The sequence below is a fragment of the Myripristis murdjan genome, chromosome 22, assembly GCF_902150065.1.
Source record: "Myripristis murdjan chromosome 22, fMyrMur1.1, whole genome shotgun sequence".
In the NCBI taxonomy this organism is placed as follows: Eukaryota; Metazoa; Chordata; class Actinopteri; order Holocentriformes; family Holocentridae; genus Myripristis; species Myripristis murdjan.
This window is the reverse complement of record NC_044001.1, coordinates 145001-169000: the sequence shown is the minus strand read 5'-3', so window position 1 is coordinate 169000 and position 24000 is coordinate 145001. Positions and strand designations below refer to the sequence as shown.

The window sequence follows — 24000 nt, the reverse complement described above, 5'->3', positions numbered from 1 at the left end:
GGTTTGGGTCCAGGTCCAGGTCCAGGTTCAGGTCCAGGTCTGGGCCCAGGTTTGGGTCCAAATCCAGGTCCAGGTTCAGGTCCAGGTTCAGGTCCAGGTTCAGGTCCAGGTTCAGGTGGGTGTAACAGGTCCAGGTGTTTTCAGAATGATGGGCTTGTGCTCGGACTTTCAGTGCAATGGGACGTTCTTCTTCCTGTGGGGTCACTAACCAATCACATCGCAGCTGAGGAAGAAGCCCATTTCCAAAGTGGACAAAAGTCTGACTCCAGAACAGTTTTCATTTCTATGAGGAACTGAACTGAGTTAAATACAGACATGGACAATCTGGTCACTTAGAGCTCCCTGTGTGTGTGTGTGTGTGTGTGTGTGTGTGTGTGTGTGTGTGTGTGTGTGTGTGTGTGTGTGTGTGTGTGTGTATTCACCTTCTTGTTGATGTCTCTCAAAGAGTCCAGCTCCTTCAGGAGGAAGGAGATGTTCTTGTCTTGGTCCAGAGCCAGGACCCGACCAGCAGGAGCAGGAACTGAGTCCTGGAGAGGAATGCTGGGTGGGGGTTGGGGGGGTGGAGGGAGGGTGGAGGGGGATTACATTAGATTAATCAACGTCTGCTGTGAGCCAGAAACAGCCTGCAGGTCAGTGTTGTGTCCAGCGGGGGCAGCACTGAGCTAAACAGCCTGCAGGTCAGTGTTGTGTCCAGCGGGGGCAGCACTGAGCTAAACAGCCTGCAGGTCAGTGTTGTGTCCAGCGGGGGCAGCACTGAGCTAAACAGAGCAGGGGGGTCAGACTGGAGCCATGGAGGCCGAGAGGCTGCAGGTTTTCATTCCAACCAAAAACTCCAGCAGGTGGTTTCACTGATGACCTCACCTCCAAACAGAGAGGCGGGGCTAATCAGTGAAGTCACCTGGTGGAGTTTTTGGTTGGAATGAAAACCTGCAGCCTCTCGGCCTCCATGGCTCCAGTCTGACACCTGTGATCTAAACTGATCAGTCCATTTGATCCAGATATTGATCAGTAACTGGACTGTTCCTGTCCATATTTCTGCTGCAGACAGGATTATAAACTCAAATTATAATCCATGGCTGTAAAATGCTGTGAGTTTGAGCAGATTAGCACTGGCATTGAGGCTCTGTGCTGCTGACTGGCTGCAGAACCACAGGAGAACCAATCATCTGCTTCCTCAATGTTCCACATTTCCTTCCTCTGAGCTCAGAGAAATGTGGAGCTTCTGAAGCAGCGGAGGAGCAGGATTATCATCTACAGAGCCGACACTCTGCTCAGCCTCTGCGGCGCCCCCTGCAGGAGGAGCAGGATTATCATCTACAGAGCCGACACTCTGCTCAGCCTCTGCAGCGCCCCCTGCAGGAGGAGCAGGATTATCATCTACAGAGCCGACACTCTGCTCAGGCCTCTGCAGCGCCCCCTGCAGGAGAGCGGATTATCATCTACAGAGCCGACACTCTGCTCCGCTCTGCGGCGCCCCTGCAGGAGGAGCAGGATTATCATCTACAGAGCCGACACTCTGCTCAGCCTCTGCAGCGCCCCCTGCAGGAGGAGGCAGATTATCATCTACAGAGCCGACACTCTGCTCAGCCTCTGCAGCGCCCCCTGCAGGAGGAGCAGGATTATCATCTACAGAGCCGACACTCTGCTCAGCCTCTGCAGCGCCCCCTGCAGGCGGAGCTGACACTCTGCAGCGCCCCCTGCAGGCGGAGCTGACACTCTGCTCAGGCTCTGCAGCGCCCATAAAGCAGCAGGTCCATCCCAAGTTACCACAGGTCAAAGTTACATCTTTCATTGCCTCACCTTAGTGACTTTGTATTATGCATTTATATCTTTGGTTGTTTGTTTTCTGTGTCTACAACATCCACTGCCCGTCTGTCCGTCCTGGGGAGGGATCCCTCCTCTGTTGCTCCCCTGAGGTTTCTTCCTATTTTTCTCCCTTTTAAAGGTTTTTTTTTTTGTAGGGAGTTGTTCCTCATCCGATGTGAGGGTCTAAGGACAGAGGATGTTGTATTTTTCTGTAAAGCCCTTTGGGACAAATTTGTAATTTGTGATTCTGGGCTATATAAATAAATAAAATTGAATTGAATTGAGCTAATCAAAATCAAAATATACACTAAAAGCAATTTTATGATTTTACTGTAAATCTCAGGGGATTTCACCCTAATTATTTTTATATTTTCACATAGATGTATGGCACATAGAAATACACCAAACTTCTATATTTTCATATTACATGTATGTTCATACACGTTCATGGCATATACTGTGTACCTGAGGCTCAAACACAAAGCGTCTTTCAAACCAGTTGTAGGTGCATTTGATGAAGTTCTTTAAGATGTTGTACACTCAGGGGTTCTAAAATATACTTTTTACACTTTCACCTGTTTTCTCTTTTCCAGTCATGTTTGTAAAGCACTTTGAGTTGCATCTCTGTGAAACACACTCCATAAATACATTTGGATTTGATTAATAAAAGCCACAGAGACAGAAAGAGCAGTAGAGTAAAAGCAATAGAGGCAGAGAGAGAAGTTGATTAGAAACATGTGATATTATAAAGTGTGACGGCTCCTTGTTTCCCAGCAGAAACAGTCAATTACAGAAGACAGAGTCGCAGCTCAGAGTCTTATTTACCCGCCTTATTACGCTAAGAAGCTGCCTGACCTTTAAGGTAATAACATCACTGCTGCTTATTAAAGCTGCCGCTCATATCCAAGAACCTGAGGCCACAGCCAGGTTAACACACATGACCTGAGATAGGAGAGACAGGCAGGCCGAGAGAGAGACAGACAGACAGGCAGGAGAGAGAGACAGACAGACAGGCAGAGAGAGAGACAGACAGACAGAGAGAGAGACAGACAGACAGGCAGAGAGAGAGAGAGAGACAGACAGAGAGAGAGAGAGACAGACAGACAGGCAGAGAGACAGACAGACAGGCAGAGAGAGAGACAGACAGACAGACAGAGAGAGAGACAGACAGACAGACAGGCAGGCAGGGAGAGGGACAGACAGGCAGAGAGAGAGAGAGAGACAGACAGAGAGAGAGAGAGACAGACAGACAGGCAGAGAGAGAGACAGACAGACAGAGAGAGAGACAGACAGGCAGAGAGAGAGACAGACAGACAGGCAGGCAGGGAGAGGGACAGACAGGCAGAGAGAGAGAGAGAGACAGAGAGAGAGAGAGACAGACAGACAGGCAGAGAGAGAGACAGACAGGCAGAGAGAGAGAGACAGGGAGGCAGGGAGAGAGAGAGACAGACAGGCAGAAAGAGACAGACAGGCAGGCAGGGAGAGAGAGACAGACAGGCAGGCAGTGAGAGGGAGAGAGCGTGAGGTGAGGTGCACAGTGATGGTGGCAAACCCGAGGAAAGCCGCGGGACGGGACGGCGTCGCTGGCCGGGACCAAGACCAAGGAGCTGATCCTCAACTGCAGGAGGGATAACAGGGACGTTTGGTTGGGACGTTTGGTTGGGACGTTTGGTTGGGACGTTTGGTTGGGACGTTTGGTTGGGACGTTTGGTTGGGACGGTTGGTTGGGACGTTTGGTTGGGACGTTTGGTTGGGACGTTTGGTTGGGACGGTTGGTTGGGACGTTTGGTTGGGACGTTTGGTTGGGACGTTTGGTTGGGACGGTGTGGAGAGCGTCTCTGATCTCCAGGTCCTGGACGTCCGGACTGAGGAGGACCTGACCCGGAGCACAGCAGAGGCTCCACTGAGACTCAACCAGCTCACTCAGAAACACTCGAGGCTTCCAGCTGCACTCAGAGAGTGTGCTGACGTTCTGTGTGTGTGTGTGTGTGTGTGTGTGTGTGTGTGTGTGTGTTCTGCCAGACAGAGCAGCGCTGCAGGGCAACAATGCCCAGGAAATCTCTGCCGCCCTCTTCCTCCTGGGAGGAGCTATTCAGCTCCTGCTGCCTCGAAAAAGCCGTCGACATCCTGCGGGACCCGTCCCACCCAGGACGTCTGTCTGAGCCGCTGCCCTCAGACGGGACGTACAGGACAATCAAAACATCAAAAACAGGACAAACAGGCCAAAAAGCAGCAGGAACCAGACCGGACAGTGCAGCGGGCCCCGTGGCCTGCCCCGTGGCCCGCCCCGCGGCCCGCCCCATGGCCCGCCCCGTGGCCCGCCCCGTGCCCTGCCCCGTGCCCTGCCCCGCGGCCCGCCTCGTGGCCCGCCCCGTGGCCCGCCCCGGGCCCGCCCCGGGCCGCAGGTCAGAGGGTTTTTGTTTCAGTGTTTGTTCTGTTCCTTTTTACTATTTGTTTATTTATGTTTTTTAATGATTTTTATAGGCTTGAACTTTGCACTGAGGGCTGCATTCAATTTTGTTGTACATGTACAATGGCAATAAAGATACTGTATTATATTATACTGTATTGTAAACAGGCAGACAGAGACAGACAGGCAGAGAGACAGACAGTTCCAGCCTCCAAACGTCTACTCTAGTGTGACTGCTGAGAACCAGCAACACACAAAAATAAAGGCGTCATCACAGTAGAACCTTTTCCGGCTCCTCAAAGAACCTTTCAGACTACGGTTCTTTAAGAACAGAAGAATACCCAGGGTGCTTCAGAGACCCATCAGTTCTCTGAGGTGGTGGTGAAAGGGTTCTCCCAAGAACTTTGACAATAAAGAAAGTTTGATAAAAAATAAATAAATAAATAAATAAAAAAAAGCTTTTCCTAAAAAGCTCTTGGTGGAGCAAATTGGTTCAATAAAGAACCCTTTTCAAATGTTTTTGTTTTCTTCAAATCAAAATAAATACAGTTGCTCTTCAGTAGCTGATGATTCTTTATAGAAATTTTTAAGAACCATTTCAGAACCATAATTTTTCTGTGTGTGTTTGTGTAAAGGTGAAAGTAGATGCAGGTGAAGGTAGATGCAGGTGAAAGTAGATGCAGGTGAAAGTAGATGCAGGTGAAAGTAGATGCAGGTGAAAGTAGATGCAGGTGAAAGTAGATGCAGGTGAAGGTAGATGCAGGTGAAGGTAGATGCAGGTGAAAGTAGATGCAGGTGAAAGTAGATGCAGGTGAAAGTAGATGCAGGTGAAGGTAGATGCAGGTGAAGGTAGATGCAGGTGAAGGTAGATACAGGTGAAAGTAGATGCAGGTGAAGGTAGATGCAGGTGAAGGTAGATGCAGGTGAAGGTAGATGCAGGTGAAGGTAGATGCAGGTGAAGGTAGACACTGTAATCCTGAGGGACTCATTAAGGAGTTGGGGTTTAATCACAGTGCAACTCTTTTGTAATTAGCAATTAGCAATTAGCCGGCACGCTACGTAGGTACAATGTGGTTATCTGATGTCGTTTGGCCAGCAGGTGGCACTATAGCAGGATTATATTTTGATATGGCCGTTGTTTGTTTCCCTGCACTTGCTACATTTAGCCACTGGGTGGCGCTATGTGCTTGGACCTTGTCAGTTGCTGCTCATTAATTTTCTCAGGAGACAAGCTAGCTTGATGTTGGATTTGTTCCGCTTCTTCTAGTTCTGCCTCAGTTCTCGTGGGTTCTTCCAGTCAAACTGAAGTTGCGTTCAGAAAACCCAGAAGATCCGCCATGTTGGATGTTCCACCATACTGGGTTTTTATCCTTCTCCCAGACAGTTTGATCTAAACACTGTTCCTCATGTTCTCCTGGCTCGTTAACCCTGACACAGCACGTTCTCTTGTTCTCATGGTAACAACAGAACATTGTTCCATGTAGAAGCTCCTGTGGTCAAAGTGTGACACCAGAGTTTCCACAACTCTCTTCTTCTTCTGCTGCTGTTCAGAGAAGAAAACGAGCAGAAACGTGGCTCCTCGGCTCGCTTCCGTTCTGTTTATTATTATTTATAATTATTAATCAGTGAGGTCACGTCTCACCTGCTGTCTGTGGTGACCAGGTGTTTCCTGGAGACAGGACTACCAGGACTTCCGCTCGCTCTGCTGCCGTCAGCTCCACCTGCTGAGCTCTCCGCCCGGGGCGAAGGGCCTCGGCTGGGCACGTCCACCTCCATCCCCCCCGCCGCCGCCGCCGGGGGTCTGCAGGCCTGAGGGGAGGGAGGCTTGGAGGTCGCAGGGTCGTGGAAGTCGTCCAGGTGCTGAGGGGCTGCGAGGACAGAGGGACGGGGTCGGAACATCAGACACTGTGAGGACCGCCGTGACGGTTCCTCTTCCAGACGAGAGGAACGCAGCCTCCACGTTTCACCCGTCAGATCCTTCCTGACCTCCAAAATGAAGGAGCTGGATCTACTTTCTGTCCTGGACCTGCTGCTGTATCACTACACAGCAGCGGCACAGCGGCAGGTCGTTCTGGAGGGAACAGGAAGGAGCTGAAACCTGGAGGATCTGCGACCGATAAGAACCCCAACTATCACTTTAAAAACCCACCAGTCAGTCACCAGGGAGAACAGACGCCCCAAGAACATGAATGAAGGAATGAAGTTCTGTACCTTGAGGCCAGTCGGGCAGAAGACTGGTGGGACTGGGAGGACAGGTTCCCGCTCCGCCTCCCGCTCTGGAATAAGACAATAACATAAAAGCCACGGTGGTCAGGGTTCCACCTGTCTGTCTGATCAGAGGCTCAGGGTTCCACCTGTCTGTCTGATCAGAGGCTCAGGGTTCCACCTGTCTGTCTGATCAGAGGCTCAGGGTTCCACCTGTCTGTCTGATCAGAGGCTCAGGGTTCCACCTGTCTGTCTGATCAGAGGCTCAGGGTTCCACCTGTCTGTCTGATCAGAGGCTCAGGGGGAGAGAGACAGGGAGAGAGAGACAGGCACAGTCAGCTACCTTCAAACCTTAAAATCTGATCTCATGTCAGTTCACACGCGTGTAAAACTGATGTGAGCTGAGCCTCTGATCAGACAGACAGGTGGAACCCTGAGCCTCTGATCAGACAGACAGGTGGAACCCTGAGCCTCTGATCAGACAGACAGGTGGAACCCTGAGCCTCTGGTCAGACAGACAGGTGGAACCCTGAGCCTCTGATCAGACAGACAGGTGGAACCCTGTCTCTCAGACTCAACCTCTGGTAGAACGTGGAACATGAAACCTTGCAACTGAAGAAGGACTTCATCGTGTGTGTGTGTGTGTGTGTGTGTGTGTGTGTGTGTGTGTGTGTGTGTGAGTGTGTGTGTGTGAGCAGCATGGAGTGTATGTGCAGGCCGTGTGTGTGTGTGTGTGTGTGTGTGTGTGTGAGACTTTTCTTTTCTTGTCTTGTCTTTAATAACAGAAGTGGCCGTCACAGAGCAGCACAGGAGGGGCGAGAGACATTAACAAAGTACAGAGGGAGAGAGAGAGAGAAACAGACAGAGAGAGACAGACAGACACAGACAGACAGCAGACAGACAGAGAGACAGACACAGACAGACAGACAGACAGAGAGACAGTGAGACAGACAGACAGACAGACAGGGTGAAGGTCTTACGGGCTGCTGTGTTGGGTGTTGAGGCCTGAGGGCAGACGGCGTCGCAGCTCCACGTTCACTCTGGGATTAGCTGCAAGAAACACACACACACACACACACACACACACACACACACACACACACACACACACACACACACAGTAACTCTTAGACAATGACAACGTTTTACTTAGATCCTCTCTCTCTGCCTGTCTTTCTCTCCCTCTGTCTGTCTGTCTCTCTCTCTCTCCCCCAGTCCTGTCTCTCTCTCTGCCTGTCTCTCTCTCTGCCTGTCTCTCTGAGGCCTAACGAGGCTGGTAATTAGCAGTAATCCCGTCAGGCCGGGCGTTCTAATGCTTTTAGCCCATCAGCAAAGCAAACAGGGCTTTAATTTCCCAGCCTCGTTAAGGCTCGTTAATGGCTCTCGTTAAGGGAAGCACCAATCAAAGTTTAGCTCCTCAGGTGTAATTAAAATGGTGGCAGTTCCCCTGTAAATGCTCGTTAATTCATAAGCAAGCAACAAATACACTGTGAGCAATTAGCAGGAAACACTGACATTCACTGTGTGTGTGTGCGTGTGTGAGTGTGTGTGAGTGTGAGTGTGTGTGTGTGTGTGTGTGTGTGCGTGTGTGAGTGAGAGAGAGAGAGACTCAAACAGGTGTGTATGCAGTAATGGACTGCCCTCTGCTGGCAAAATGTCTCAAGAAGGAGGGACAGACAGACAGACAGACAGGCAGACAGACAGGACAGACAGGCAGGCAGACAGACAGGCAGACAGACAGACAGGCAGACAGACAGACAGACAGACAGGCAGGCAGACAGACAGACAGACAGACAGTCGCCAAGCGACCTGTGTGTGTGTGTGTGTGTGTGTGTGTGTGTGCCTGTTGGCAAAATAAAAGCTGACTGACTGAGAGCCAATCAGAGCCAGTGACCTCTGACCCCATCTGAGCCTGGGAGGGTTTAGCACCAGGAAGATTACATTAGATTAGATCAGATTACATTAGATTAGATCAGATTACATTAGATTAGATCAGATTACATTAGATTATGTCAGATTAGATGAAACTTTCTAGATGTTGAGGGAAGAGCAGGTCAGGAAACAGGAACAGGAAACAGCAGAGAAACTGTGTGTGGCCCCGCCCCCTGACCTGTGATGTCACAGGAGCAGGTGACTGACAGGCGGGCAGGGCCGGCCCTGCACATCTGGGGGCCCGAAGCAAAAAAATTAATTTGGGGGCCCCAGAGCCTCCAGAGACAGGACGACGAGTGGATCAGATAAACTCCCACAGATTGTTTGTTTGTTTGTTTGTTTGTTTGTTTGTTTTATCAGGGCCGGCTCACATCAGGGCTGTTTGCTCCGTATCCTGCTAAAGCAAAATGCCCCCCCGGGCCCCCGGGCCCCCGGTCATCACGTTGAAACAGACAGAGGCTCGTTCACAGTTCAGACACATTCATCATGTCTTCCTTTAACTAAAAGACGTTTTGTTCCTTTAATCAGACAGGGGATGTTTATTTACCTTCACAGTTTCAGAGGTAACTTCCTCCTTCAGAAACATCCAACTGACAGCCAGAGCAGCACCTGGCAGACCCGGCAGACCAGACCAGACCGGGTGCCGGTCCGGTGCCGGTCCGGTGCCAGGTCTGCTAGATCTCCGCACACAGACTGCTGTTTCATTATAAACCGACTTTTGTTTCTACGCGGCTGCAGCAGCACAACAGACAACAACACAGACAACAGGGCTGATTACTGATGCACAACGCGGCCATTTGCCCGTAATCACGCTGCGCATTAAACAGTTTTGCAGAGGCAGGAGGAAAGTTGCATGATTTACATCGTATCCACGTCCGCGCGCTGTGTGTGTGACCGTGCATGTGCTCATGCATGAGCGCCCGTGCCATGCAGAAGCACACCCCCTCCAGCTGTGCCACAGCGGGGAGGTGAACTGTGTTCAAGCACAGAACAGAGCCTCACTCTGGGCAAAGAATCCGGATTTTAGGGGCAAATGTGTTTGGGCTGCTCTAGAACACAAGTCAGCTCAGACGTGTTCAGCTGATGACTGAGGGTCGGGTCGGGTCGGGGTCGGGTTGGGGTCGGGTCGGGTCGGGGTCGGGTCGGGGTTGGGTCGGGGTTGGGTTGAGGTCGGGTTGGGGTCGGGCTGGGGTCGGGTTGGGGTCGGGGTTTTACAGCAACACAAAGAGCTCAGCAACTGAATCTGCCTCCGGCGACACGAGCACGCCGTGCCGGGCGGGGGGATGCCGTGCCGGGCGGGGGGACGCCGTGCCGGGCGGGGGGACGCCGTGCCGGGCGGGGGGACGCCGTGCCGGGCGGGGGGACGCCGTCTGTCTCGTCGTACCGTCCAGACGGCGAGCAGAGCCCTGACGTCCTCGTCTGACCAGGACAGCCACTCGTCCTCCATTTTTCTTTCCTCTGTCCAGCAAGCCCCCAGCAAGCCCCGCCCACAGCCAGGTAAAGCCCCGCCCACAGCCCAGCAAGCCCCGCCCACAGCCAGGACAGCTGTCCACCAGCCTTAGCTCCGCCCCAAAGCTGCGGCAGCCCTGTCTGGGCCAGGAAGCAGAGACTGCAGGAGACACGGCTGAGCTACAGGGGGGGCGGCTGATGGTGTTCCTGGTGTTCCTGGAGTTCCTGGTGTTCCTGGTGTTCCTGGAGTTCCTGGTGTTCCTGGCTGTTCCTGGCGTTCCTGGTGTTACTGGCGTTACTGGTGTTACTGGCGTCATCTCCATTCCAGCAGAGAACGCTGCAGCTCTTCAGCTGCACCGAGATGGATTCCTCTCAGAAATGTCTCTTCACAGTAAAAGCCTCCTGCAGCAGCAGATTACTGAGATGAGACTGTAAGAGCCTCGTTCAACATCAAGCGGCTGAATGACTTCCATCCAAAAGCAGAGACTCTCGCCTTATTTCCTCATCAAACCTCTTCATCCTCACTTTGAAACTTTTCTCATTTCCCTCGTCCTTTCCTCCCTCTCTGATCTTCTTGTGGACTTAGAGCTAATTGAGCGAGGCAGGCTTCTTATTATTCATGTACAATTACAGCCTGATAATGTCCTTAAATCCTTCTAAATGACCATTCATGCCTCGCATTCATTCAAACCCGCCTTTGAAGTCTCGTCAAAGATGGAAAAATCTGCAAAAAAGAGAAAATAAAGGCCTATCAGAGGGCCTATCTTCGTTAACCAATAACAGGGCGTGTGGGGGGGTGAGCGCGACTCCCCCCTCCCCCCTTCCTCATGTAATATAAACTAAATTCCATTAATTTTTTAAGCTGTATTTAATACATTTTCCGCAGTAAAAAAAGAAAGTTTCCTGGCGTTTTTTCGCGCCCGGTCTTTGTCATCTGTATTCCAGCTGACTTGATGAATATTAATAACGGTGTTAGGCTGATTAAATGGGCTTCAGCTGAAATCCACCGCAATCCGGCTCTGATCTGCCCGCCGAGCCGCCGCCGCTCACATGAATTTAGATACGGACATTAAGCTGTGGAGAGCAGCAACTTACTGCAGCGCTCTAATTGTACTACGGCCAGCCACACACACACACACACACACACACACACACACACACACACACACAAGATACACATGTGCACCCAAACATGTACACACACACACACACACACACACACACACACACATACACACACACACACACAAGACACACATGTACACCCAAACATATACACACACACACACACACACACACACACACATACACACACACACACACAAGACACACATGTACACCCAAACATGTACACACACACACACACACACACACACACACACACACACACACACACACACACTGATGCAGTGGAGGCGGTGATTCAACCCAACAACAGAGAGCGAGCGAGCGAGCGAGCCCGCCACACACTGCTCGCTCTCTCAGCCTGACCTCTGACCTCTGACCTCTGACCTCTGAGGTCGGCCGCCAACAACCGAGATCAGAAAAATCTCATTCGAGCAGATTCTGTTTTCACTGTGAAGAAACTCACCAACAAAACTCTGGTTATTGATCACTTATTGATCACTTATTGATCACTTATTGATCACTTATTGATCACTTATCAAAATGAACATCACAAGAAAACGAGGTGAGAAACAGCAAAAACAAACAAATACATTTAGTGATGATGTCATCCTGACTCCGCCCCCTGAGCACCAAATCTGACACCCGTCAATCATTCTGTGTGTCACAGGCTTTACTAACGACCTCGTTAGCGCTGCAGGTCGCTAACGAGGTCACGTGCTGCGTTCAAGTCCCATCAGAGCCGCTGGAAACCGGAGCTGCCGCCAGTCTGCAGCGTCTGACACAAACTGATACGATCGATCGATCGGCCGATATGAAAAACAAACACGATGATGTGTCCCTGGTTGATGACATCATCAGGGTGTGGCTGACCATGTGAACACAGCGGGCAATCTGATTGGTTCTCTGCTCCGACATGAAAATGACATCACACACCTGTCCGTCAGCAGTCAACCTGTTCCCACAAACACACACACACACGCACACACACACACACACACACACACACACACACTCGCACTGTGTGTGTGTGTGTGTGTGTTTGCATACAGCCCACCCTGCCGCTCTTCCCTAAACCAATAGATGACAAAGGCAGAGGGATCCCTGTGTGTGTGTGTGTGTGTGTGTGTGTGTGTGTGTGTGGGGACCACCCACTCAGCAGATTAACCCCCCCCCCCCACACACACACACACACAGCAGCGTTCACACGACCAACTCTCCTCTTTCTCTCACACACTCGTTTGTCCTTTGTCTCGCTCTCCTTCTATTTTCTCTCCTTTCAGTTTGATGAAGTGTCTCACACTCACACACACACACACTCACACACACACATTCACACACACACACACACTCACACACACACATTCACACACACACTCACACACACACATTCACACACACACACTCACACACACACACACATTCACACACACACACTCACACACATTCACACCCACACACACACACACACTCACACACACACATTCACACAACACCACACACAACACACTCACACTCACACACCACTCACACACACTCACTCACACCACACACACATTCACACACACACACACACACACACACACACCCACACTCAAACACACTCTCACCACCACACACACACACACACCACACACACTCACTCAAACACACACACACACTCTCACACACTCACACACACATTCACACACACACACACACACACACTCACACTCACACACACACTCACACACACTCACACTCACACTCACACACACTCACACACACACACACACTCACACTCACACACACACACACATTCACACACACACACACACACACACACACACACACACTCAAACACACTCTCACACACACACACACACACACACACACACACACACTCACACTCAAACACACTCTCACACACACACACACACACACACACACACTCAAACACACTCTCACACACACACACACACACACACACTGTCAAAGTTGAGTTAAAGGCTGATTCTGTGTATTTGCCGACATTAAAGGGGCAGTTCACTGGAACGCTGTGATGTCACGGCTCTGACCAGCTTACTGTCCAGGAAGTGTTACCATGGATACCAACAAATAAGGACCAGAACTGAGACACACACACACACACACACACACACACACACACACACACACACACACACGTTTGGCTCTGCTCATTTTGATTCGGCACGTCGGCGTGTTTCCATGGCGATGGGGCTTCCTGTGGGCGTGTCCACTCGTTTCTTCTTCCTTCTCATTTTTTTTTATTCATCAGAAGCAACAGGAAGTGACTTCACATCAACAACAGGAAGTACAACACGACCTCCCCCTTTTCAGCAGCTCAGAAGCTGCATCCCAGTTCAGGGTCTGCATCCTCCGAAGTCCGGGTCCTTCGGAGGACCTGGACTTCGGGCGAGGCGTCCTCCCCGTCAACCAAACAGGACGGTCTAGCCTTCGGAGTATTTCCTGGTCGTGTAACCGCCGTTCCCATGACAACAAACTCTGGAGACAGAAAGGTCACGTTTCTCTCCGTCAGACAGACAGAACAGTAAAGAAAGGGCTTTGAGTTTGGATGTTCAAATGAGGAAAAACTGAATATTTTATAATATTAAACCTGAGTTTAGATGCTGCTGTGGCCACTTCAGTTCACTTTTTAGACTGAGCAGCAGCAGCAAAGCATCTTGGGATACGGGAGCCCGTGTGGCGGTGCATCCTCCGAATCGGCTCCAACGGCTGAAGAGGAGGAGCATCTGAAGGATCCTTTGGATGAACTGGGACGGGACGGGCCTTCAGAGTGTTGGGACGGGACGGGACGGGCCTTCAGAGTGTTGGGACGGGACGGGCCTTCAGAGTGTTGGGACGGGACGGGCCCTCAGAGTGTTGGGACGGGACGGGACGGGCCTTCACAGTGTTGGGACGGGACGGGCCTTCACAGTGTTGGGACGGGACGGGCCTTCACAGTGTTGGGACGGGACGGGCCCTCAGAGTGTTGGGACGGGACGGGCCCTCAGAGTGTTGGGACGGGACGGGCCTTCACAGTGTTGGGACGGGACGGGACGGGCCTTCAGAGTGTTGGGACGGGACGGGCCTTCAGAGTGTTGGGACGGGACGGGCCTTCACAGTGTTGGGACGGGACGGGCCCTCAGAGTGTTGGGACGGGACGGGCCCTCAGAGTGTTGGGACGGGACGGGCCTTCACAGTGTTGGGACGGGACGGGACGGGCCTTCAGAGTGTTGGGACGGGACGGGCCTTCAGAGTGTTGGGACGGGACGGGACGGGCCTTCAGAGTGTTGGGACGGGACGGGCCTTCAGAGTGTTGGGACGGGACGGGACGGGCCTTCAGAGTGTTGGGACGGGACGGGCCTTCACAGTGTTGGGACGGGACGGGCCTTCAGAGTGTTGGGACGGGACGGGCCTTCACAGTGTTGGGACGGGACGGGACGGGACGGGCCTTCAGAGTGTTGGGACGGGACGGGCCTTCAGAGTGTTGGGACGGGACGGGCCTTCAGAGTGTTGGGACGGGACGGGACGGGCCTTCAGAGTGTTGGGACGGGACGGGCCTTCAGAGTGTTGGGACGGGACGGGCCTTCACAGTGTTGGGACGGGACGGGCCCTCAGAGTGTTGGGACGGGACGGGACGGGACAGGCCTTCAGAGTGTTGGGACAGGACGGGACGGGACGGGCCTTCAGAGTGTTGGGACGGGACGGGCCTTCACAGTGTTGGGACGGGACGGGCCTTCACAGTGTTGGGACGGGACGGGCCCTCAGAGTGTTGGGACGGGACGGGACGGGACAGGCCTTCAGAGTGTTGGGACGGGATGGGACGGGACGGGCCTTCAGAGTGTTGGGACGGGACGGGCCTTCAGAGTGTTGGGACGGGACGGGACGGGACAGGCCTTCAGAGTGTTGGGACGGGACGGGACGGGACGGGCCTTCAGAGTGTTGGGACGGGACGGGCCTTCAGAGTGTTGGGACGGGCCTTCACAGTGTTGGGACGGGACGGGACGGGCCTTCAGATGCCGACTGAAGGATGCGGAGCCTGAACTGGGACACAGCTCTGTGTCTCTCTGACCAATGAATGATGACGAAGCCCTGTGACATCACTGCAGCCCGCCGGGGGGCAGGGCCAGCGATCCTCACCTCTTCACCACACATGAACACATGGATGTGTGGCTATAAACCTGTCTGTCTGCAGGCCTGTCTCTCTCTCTATGTGCATGCCTGTCTCACTCTCTGTCTGCATGCCTGTCTCACTCTCTATGTGCAGGCCTGTCTCACTCTCTATGTGCAGGCCTGTCTCAGGGGAACCAGGCCAGATGGTGAAGCAGCGTGGCGCAGCAGAGCGAGCTGATGCTGACAGGAAGTGGGTGGAGCTTCTGCTGCCTTCAGGTGTCATTCAGACGGTCTTGTTCTTCGGGACCGACACTGACCTTTGACCTTTGACCTCAGATCATTTCAGTCCACATAAATAACACTACAACCACTTCAATTAAAGTTATTCACCCTTATAAGGGTATTTTATTCTGAAATAAGCCTTAATCACAGCAAGGAAACTTGTCATGGGAGAACCTGGAATTTTCCCGAACCTGGACTCTTCAGAACCGCCAAGTCCAGGTTCTACCTTTTGATTCCTTTTCAACTGGATGAAGAACCGAGCATGAAGCTGAGGAGGAGCTGCAGGCTTCATCTCGTTGTGTTTCCTTGACATCACAGCAGGTTGTGGCAAAGCTGAGCTGACGGCTGAGGAACCGCTGTCAGGTGGTGAGAACCCAGAACGTGACGCCGCAGAACGTCAGAACGTCGGCTAACAATGAGGAAAACATCTGGATATTTGATCTGTATCAAACTTCATGATCGACCGGGAACTCACTGTTACCAGACGTCTGATCAGTTTTCCATCACTGGAAAATCGATCCAAAAATGTCCATGTTTTGCAGGAGGCATGGGATCCCTGAATATTGATGACATCACTGCGGCGGTGTTGGCGGGCGGCGGGCCGTCCCGCAGGGAGACTCTCCTCTCTTCTTCTCTTGTTCTCAGCTTCAACATGTTTGCTGAGCAGGAAGTGAGTCTCTATGTGCTCAAGTGCTCCAGCCGGTTTACCCTTCAGATTACAGCAGGAGGAGCCTCTCCACCGCCGCCGCCGCCGCCGCCAGCCGCCGCCGCCACCGCCACCGCCTGAACACTGAGCCACAACTACCACCTCTGCTGCAGGGTCTGCAGGGCCCCGGGGCCCCCAGGGGTCCTCAGGGGCCCCCAGGGGTCCTCAGCAGCATGAGGAACAGTTTAAATGTTTCGAAAAGGCAGATCAGACCTGGATTGTACTCCTCTACCTTTTGGCACTAACTTTCTAGTTTTCTTTTTCTTTTGTTTATCTTTTACTAATGCTCCAATAATTCCAATAAATAACTCCAATAAAAGTCACCGCAGAAATCAAGTGAATCTGCTTGTTTTTCACAAGAAATTTGAAGAAATCCAGCATCACTTTTCAAAATATTCAAGTATGATTAAAAAAACATTTATTTTGGTAATTTTGCTTCTTGTCTGCTTCTGGTTTTTAAGAAACATTCTTGCAATAAATAATAATTTATACAGAGGAAACTGAACTGAGACTTGTCTCTGTTCTGAGTGTCTTTCTGCCGGTTCCATCACGTTTACCAAGATCCATCGAGGGTCAACAACACGGGACGTTCCGGTTCCACGCCTGCACCGTCCCGTGCAGGCTGGGCGTCATCGTCCGAGCGAGCAGCCAGAGCAGATGAGGCTCAGATCCACTGAGGAAACGAGCGCTGCATCGTCTGGGCTGATTAAGGGTTAACTGGTTAAGGGTTCATTAAGGGTTAATTGGTTAAGGGTTCATTAAGGGTTAACTGGTTAAGGGTTCATTAAGGGTTAACTGGTTACGGGTTAATTGGTTAAGGGTTCATTAAGGGTTAACTGGTTAAGGGTTCATTAAGGGTTAACTGGTTAAGGGTTCATTAAGGGTTAACTGGTTAAGGGTTCATTAAGGGTTAACTGGTTAAGGGTTAACTGGTTAAGGGTTCATTAAGGGTTAACTGGTTAAGGTGTTCACTGTAAACGGGACGGGCTCAGCAGCGACATGAACAACGAAAAACAAATCAAAACAAAAGATCAGCTGATCAGAGACTTTGATCTGTCCGTCAGAAAAGAGAAGCAGCTGCAGCTCATTGATATTATTGATTATTGATCACTCAGTGACTGTCAGCAGTTTGATCATGTGACCTCATGTGGCAGCAGAACCACATCAGTTCAGTTTGAACTGTGTGACAGAGCACCAGCGCCCTCTGCAGGACACACACACACACACACACACACACACACACACACACACACACACACACACACACACACAGCAAACCTTATGACACAAACTTATCAAACATCAACAGCAGCATCACCTAACCACTTCCTGTGACATTCCAGAATAAAAGCCCTGAACCTTTCGACTGTGTGACTGTTAATTACAAGAGACGTAATTCACTCAAAGCACAAACTCAATCAGCTGATTGATCATTATGATTAGTATGATCAGTGTTGTAATGGCAACAGACAGCAGTAGTGTGTGTGTGTGTGTGTGTGTGTGTGTGTGTGTGTGGTACCGTGGTACATGTCCACCAGAGACTCTCGCAGCTCCTTGCTGGGCGGCCATGTTGGCAGACTGAGTGGCTCTCTGCACAGGAAAACACAGCAGGATCAATACTCTGATCGATACTCGGGAACAATGATCGGTAGTGATCAGACGTGCAGGTGTGTGTGGACTGCAGGTGTGTGTGGGGGTTTGGGCCGTTTTTCTTGTTACTTCATTGTGAAGACGTTTCCTTCTGACTCACTTCAGGATCTTCACTTCCTCAAAGGGTCAAAACATCAATGAGAATAAACATGAAGAGGAGACAGAGTTTATCTGAAGTGAGTAAAGTCTCATGACTGTGTGTGTGTGTGTGTGTGTGTGTGTGTGTGTGTGTGTGTGTGTGCTCAGATGCCTGTATAGATTATGTTAATCTGCAGTCATGTGACAGAAACTCGGCTGCAGAGTTACAAACACTTTTTAGTTTCTGTTTAGTTTTCTAAGCTCTGAGGTGAGCTGAGGGATTGATGATGTCATCACGTAACATGAGGTCATCAGCATGGAGATTAAAGGTCGCTCCACAGTTCAGCAAAATGTTGCTGAGGGAACAACAAGCCAGGCTGTCTCCTGCTGACCTCTGACCTCCAGCTGTGTGAATGAAAATGGGTTCTCTCCCCTTTGCAGACACGCCCACCTTCTGCTAATCCCATGCAGTTTGGGCCCCAAAGCCTGCAGTCCACATGTGTTCTTGTGGCCTGTTGTAAAATGGTGTGTGTGTGCAGACTGGGGCCTAAACAGTCTTGGAGCTGCATCAGTTGCTTTGACTGGAAAGCTGAGACTCTTGTGGATTCAATGAGCCACATTTGATTCCTGTGTGATGATGTTGGCCCCCATAGCAGCCATTTCACTGCAGCCAGAGACTTTTGTCAAACTGGACGTCGCTGGAGAAAATGACCTCTAGTGACCTCTAGGAGAATCACAGCCTCATCAGACTTTACAGACACAAACTAGAGAGCGAGGCCGTTCAGAGGAGCTCTGCTTCTCCAGCTGGACTGACAGTGAGGGCCAGTTTCTGACACATTTCCACAACACAACGCTCAACATCCAGTCACAGGAAAAAACTAAATCTTACAGAAATCTGCAAATACCAAAAGTTTTTGACACCAACTCAAAGCCTGAATGTTTCTGTGGTGTTCCTCAGGGTCTTGGTGTCCTGATGTGGGATTCTGGAGGATTTTTGACCATTTTAATTAATTCTCCAGGGGTCAAAAATGGTAACATTTTGCACCAAATCTGTGTAAACAAATGGAATCAACATAAAAATTGCTGCAACAACTTATGACCCATAACTGAACATGGGAGTGGCCTCATATCCTTCCATCATTATGTCCTAACTCTTACACACTTTACATCAATGAAAACCACGTAAACATAATTACTCCACATACATGACCAGAACAACTCGACACACGGAGCTGAGCTGCACCTCAGGTGATGTTTATTACTTCTATCAGGCTCCTACTGTTGACCCTTGACCCCCTGAAGCCACCTGGACTCACTGTGGTCTGATCTGCTCCTGCAGGCTGCTCATCTTCCTCCTGGCTCTCTGCAGAGCCGCCTGGACGTCCCGAGCTCTGCTGCAGGAGGCCATCGGCCCCCGTCCCGACTGTTTCTGCTGCGCCGTGGAGCTCACTGGCAACCTGATCCGTCACCATGACAACCAGGTCCCAGCTTCTCTGATGTCACCTCCGGGCCGGGTCGTGCTGAGCCTCTGATTGGCTGCCGGTACTCAGAGCCAATCAGGATCTAAAATATTGATGAGCCCAGCGGCTCAGGTGTCAGGATCAGAAACTGATCTCAGGTCTGATCTGAACATCATCTCCATCGTCTGTTTCTTCAATTAATCCATTAATTATCTATAAAATGTATTGATGACAAGGGTGATGTCATCAAACTGCTTCCTGTCTGATGAAACAGGAGAGAGGAGCGTTAAACTGACAGAGTCGTGTTTCTGTGTTCACGTCAACGTGTCTGCAGGGTTCTGCAGATGTTCTGCAGACGTTCTGCAGGGTGCTAGTGGGAACAGATCCTGACCAGAATGACACAAAACATCATGGAACCAAGAGAACCAAGAGAACCGGGAGACGTACTCGCTGCTGGACGGGCGAGGCACTTCCTCCCGAAACGCCACAAATTTACTGAAATAAGGAAAAGTGACTTTGGCGAATTCACATCTTTCACTTCAGACTTCAAAGAACTTAAGCTCTCCAAATTAAAAGCACACACACACACACACACACACACACACACACACACACACACACACACACACACACACACACAGGCTATACTGAATGTATATCTAATTAATAATTAGCAGATGTTCATCTTGATGTTTGCTGAAATGTTTTATGTGTTTCATGATTCAATGTTTGGTTATTGTGTCCAAACATTTGAACAAATTGTTATTTTGTTGCTTTGGCAAAGTTGTTCTTGTAACTTTAACGCCAAAGTTTTGATTTGAATGTTTGTTCTGCTGCCGAACAAACCGACAGCCCGCTGACGAGCGGCGTCCAGCGTTCCCAAATCAAACGAAATGACAAAAAAACCATAAAAATACAAACAATAAAACCACAAAGATAAGAAAGAAGAGAAGTCAGACAGTGACTCAGCAGTTTTACTGACAGTTTTTTCTTACAGTGACGCAGCGTTCCTGCACTCGGCGCCCCCTGCAGGCCCAGCGAGCAACAGCAGAACACAAGAAGATAAAACATCCAGGCCACAGAAGGTTAGTGATGATGTCATCAGACTGCGATGATGTCATCAGTGAAAACCTTTCAGAGTCTCAGATTGGTGATAATTGATGACTGATCAGTATTGATTAACAGAATGAGCAGCTAAACCCCCTCAGGTTCCTGACTCAGAACCCACAGAACCTTCTGTCGGTTCCACAGGTCCATATTTTATGTTCTGGGTTAAACAAAAATGAATCTTCAGAGTAAAAATCTGCTTTCAGAACAGAACAGAACAGAGAACAGACAGAACAGAACAGAACAGAGAACAGAACAGAGAACAGAACAGAGAACAGAGAACAGACAGAACAGAACAGAGAACAGAACAGAGAACAGAACGGAGAACAGAAAAGAGAACAGACAGAACAGAGAACAGACAGAACAGAGAACAGCAGAAGAGATGGAACCCTCCAAACTTTGTTCCTCTGAGAAAAGGGAGGCAGCAGGTGGAACGTGGAGAACAGGAGAACAGAACAGGAGAACAGGAGAACAGAACAGGAGAACAGGAGAACAGAACAGGAGAACAGAACAGGAGAACAGAACAGGAGAACAGGAGAACAGAACAGGAGAACAGGAGAACAGGAGAACTGTCAGCTGGTTCGCCTCCCGGTTTGTTTCAAACAAACAAACAAACAAACGGCGGGCTCCGCAGTTCAGCTCCGCGTGGAAACCGGAAGAGCCACGTGCCGGCAGCTCGTGCTTGGCGCGCCAAACGCACCTCCACCTGTTTACCTTGTTTACCGCGGACCCCCCGTGACGTCATCATAAACAACTTGTTTGTCGGCAGAACTCACCTGGTCCGCTCCTCCGGGCTCGCGGCTCCTGCACGTCCGGCTCCGGCGTCCTGCCACCGGATATATGAATCTACTTCCGGTTACACATTTCAAAATAAAACCCTGGGTTTCCTTTCAAAGTCAAAGCCTCAGTTTACAGGACAGCTCGTGTCCCTCCGCAGCTCAGCAACACAGATTATTATAATCCCAGCATCTGAGCTCATTCACTGCTGACAGATTAGAATAAAAACCACAATCACCAGGAAGAAAACACAAACAAACAAACAAACATAAACATTGAAATAAATATAATTATTGACACTGAATTACAATAAAATTGTCACTTTTATTCCAAAAGGCCAAATGAAGAAGCGGAGGCTGCGCTCAGGGTCAGTTTGTTCTTTATTAACGTCACTTCACACGCCGACTGTGCAAAACGCCTCGGACGCCGCAGGCTGTAGTGGCTGGGCTGCAGAAGAAGCTCCGCCCCCCCTCCGCCCTCCCAGCATGCTCGGTAAACGGCAAAAACAAAACAGGAAGTAAAGCTCGATGCACGGCATCAGTAACGAACAGAGGAACGTCTCCGTCAGGCGGCCATGTTGGGCCCGCCGGCCGCCGCCGCCGCAACCGGCTGATCTGTAGTTGAGTGTCGTCGCCATGGTGTTGTCATGGCAACAACTGTAGCGTCTGTCATCACATCATCATCTCATCACAATCACAACCACACACACACACACACACGCGCACACACACACACACACACACACACACACACACACACAGACAGCCGGGTCTGTTGCTCTGGAACTGATCACATGTCTGTCAGCCAATCAGGACCTGCAGAACTCTGGGACGTCCCATCTGATTGGCTGCCTCTCTCTCTGCTAGATGCGCATCCTCCCCTCAGTCCCTCGTTCCCATCATCCTTTGCTGCGCTGGGTGTGACAAGTCAGCTGATCTCAGACCAGCGAGGTCAGAGGTCAGAAGGTCACGGGTCGGGGAGGTCAGAGGTATCCACGGTAACCTGCCAGTCACAGAAAAGCAGTTCATTAACAGGACAAAGCCCCGCCCCCTTGGCCTAAACAGTATTGTTGTCATAAGCCACGCCCCTTTCAGGCAATCAGCTGATCTGAGGCCTGGATCAGGCTGATCCCTCAGCTGCTCTGATGCAGATCCTGCTGATCAGGGAGCAGCTGCTCATCAACTCCTCACTGCATCCAGGTCTGCACACGCATAAGGGGCGGAGTCTGAGGCAGCCGACCAATCACAAACATGAGCCACAAGGAAAAACACACAGAGAGTTTCATGGAGGAGGAGCAGAATGATATACTGGGAAAGTGAGGAGGAAAAACAACATTTACAGAAGGGGTGCACCGAATTTTCGGCCGAAAATAGAAAAAAAAACACACTTTTGGTTTTCGGTGGAACAGGTGGAGAGCGAGGCTGAAAACAGCGGCGTGTTTTGTCGCAATCAGTGACAACAACCAAGACGTGGCGGTGTTGCAGGACGTCAGAGTGTCGGAGAGCGACAGAGGAAAGGCCGTTTGTGATAAATCGATGTAGTTCAAACACATTCATCACGTCTTCCTTTTAACTAAAAGACATTTTTGTTTTTTAATCAGACACAGGTTAAGGGACGTTTATTTACCTTGACAGTTTCTCTCCGGCCGGCGCCTCGGTCGGCACCATGCCCACCCGGTCAGGTGTGCTGGATCTGACAGGTGCGGCGCACACAGACTGCTGTATATACCTTTCATCATAAATCAAGTTTTGTTTCTGTGCGGCTGCAGCAGCACAGCGGACAGCCACACTGACAACATGGCTGATTAGTGACTGTGCAACGCGGCTGTTCACCGCTAATCGCTGCACATTAAACAATTTTGCTTTGATCAGCTTTTTTTTTTTTTTTTAATTTATGCAATATTAAAAAAAAAAAAAAAGGCAAAATAAATGAAAAACTGAACAGCCATTTTCGGTTTTTGGTTTCGGTTTCGGCCACAAATTTTCATTTCGTTGCATCTCTAGTTTACAATCACACGGCATGGCTGCTGCCACAGGAGGCTCGCAGCCTGTCTCTCTCTCAGAGAGTCAGACAGGAAGATCCTCTCACGCCGTGACGCTCTCCTCATCTGGACTCGTTCAAGGGGATCCTCAGTGATTGGGCAGGTCATGTTTTGGCAAACAGCTGATTGGCCAGGGGGCGGAGCTTTATGCAGGATTCAATCAGGACAGGTTTCCTGTCCCGATCAGAGGTGAACCAGCTTTGTGATACAGAAAATCCGGAGTGGAGCCTGAAGGCATCTCGCTAAAGCCTTAATCCTGCTTCCTGATACAGGCCTCTGCTCAGTACCACCGCCATCAATAAACGCAGATTATAAATAAACGCAGATTATAAATAAACTCAGATTATAGATTGACAGTCATTCACAGTGTGAGGAGGAGCAGGGGCGGAGCTAGAGAACAGACAGGCAGACAGACAGGCAGAGTCACTGTGATGGGGGGGGGGGGGGGGTGTCACAGTGATGAGGGGGGAGGGGGAGGAGTCACAGTGATGATGGGGAGGAGTCACAGTGATGAGGGGGGAGGGGGAGGAGTCACAGTGATGGGGGGAGGGGGCGGAGTCACCTTGATGAAGATGGTGTCGTCCTTGATGTAGCTGCCCGTCTCCAGGACGCTCTGCGACACGAACAGCGGGCAGCCCGACGCGATGTTCATCTCAGCCACCGGGCGGCGGAAGCTGCTGCTGTTCGGGTCGGGCTTGAAGGCGTCGCCCAGGTGCTTCCTGGACGGACCCTGATCCATCAGCATCAACGTCACCTGGAGACAGACGGGTCAGAGAGAGAGACAGGTCAGAGAGAGAGGGAGAGAGAGAGAGAGAGACAGGTCAGAGAGAGATAGACGGGTCAGAGAGAGAGAGAC

At 50.8% G+C, this 24000-nt stretch overlaps 2 protein-coding genes across 4 annotated transcripts in view; both read right to left on the bottom strand.

Moving 5' to 3' along the window:
* mipol1 (mirror-image polydactyly 1) overlaps positions 1 to 21197 on the bottom strand; it is a 59223-nt gene extending 38026 nt beyond the window's left edge. The window contains exons 1-6 of one of the 2 annotated variants that reach the window (XM_030044961.1): positions 21103 to 21197; positions 17551 to 17621; positions 7402 to 7471; positions 6428 to 6492; positions 5859 to 6084; positions 423 to 540 (exon numbers count right to left, since the gene is read on the bottom strand). In XM_030044961.1, coding sequence (XP_029900821.1) covers positions 423 to 540; positions 5859 to 6084; positions 6428 to 6492; positions 7402 to 7471; positions 17551 to 17560 — 489 coding nt within the window. In that variant the 5' untranslated portion in view covers positions 17561 to 17621; positions 21103 to 21197. Of the gene's footprint in view, positions 1 to 422; positions 541 to 5858; positions 6085 to 6427; positions 6493 to 7401; positions 7472 to 17550; positions 17622 to 19075; positions 19807 to 21102 lie in introns of those variants that run through there. The other variant, XM_030044960.1, reaches the window with a different exon arrangement.
* A 267-nt stretch (positions 21198 to 21464) lies between these two features.
* The window catches only part of traf3 (TNF receptor-associated factor 3), a 19058-nt gene continuing 16522 nt past the window's right edge, over positions 21465 to 24000 (bottom strand). For both annotated transcript variants that reach the window (XM_030044985.1, XM_030044982.1), the window contains exons 13-14: positions 23707 to 23898; positions 21465 to 22105 (exon numbers count right to left, since the gene is read on the bottom strand). In XM_030044985.1, coding sequence (XP_029900845.1) covers positions 22070 to 22105; positions 23707 to 23898 — 228 coding nt within the window. In that variant the 3' untranslated portion in view covers positions 21465 to 22069. The remainder of the gene's footprint in view (positions 22106 to 23706; positions 23899 to 24000) is intronic.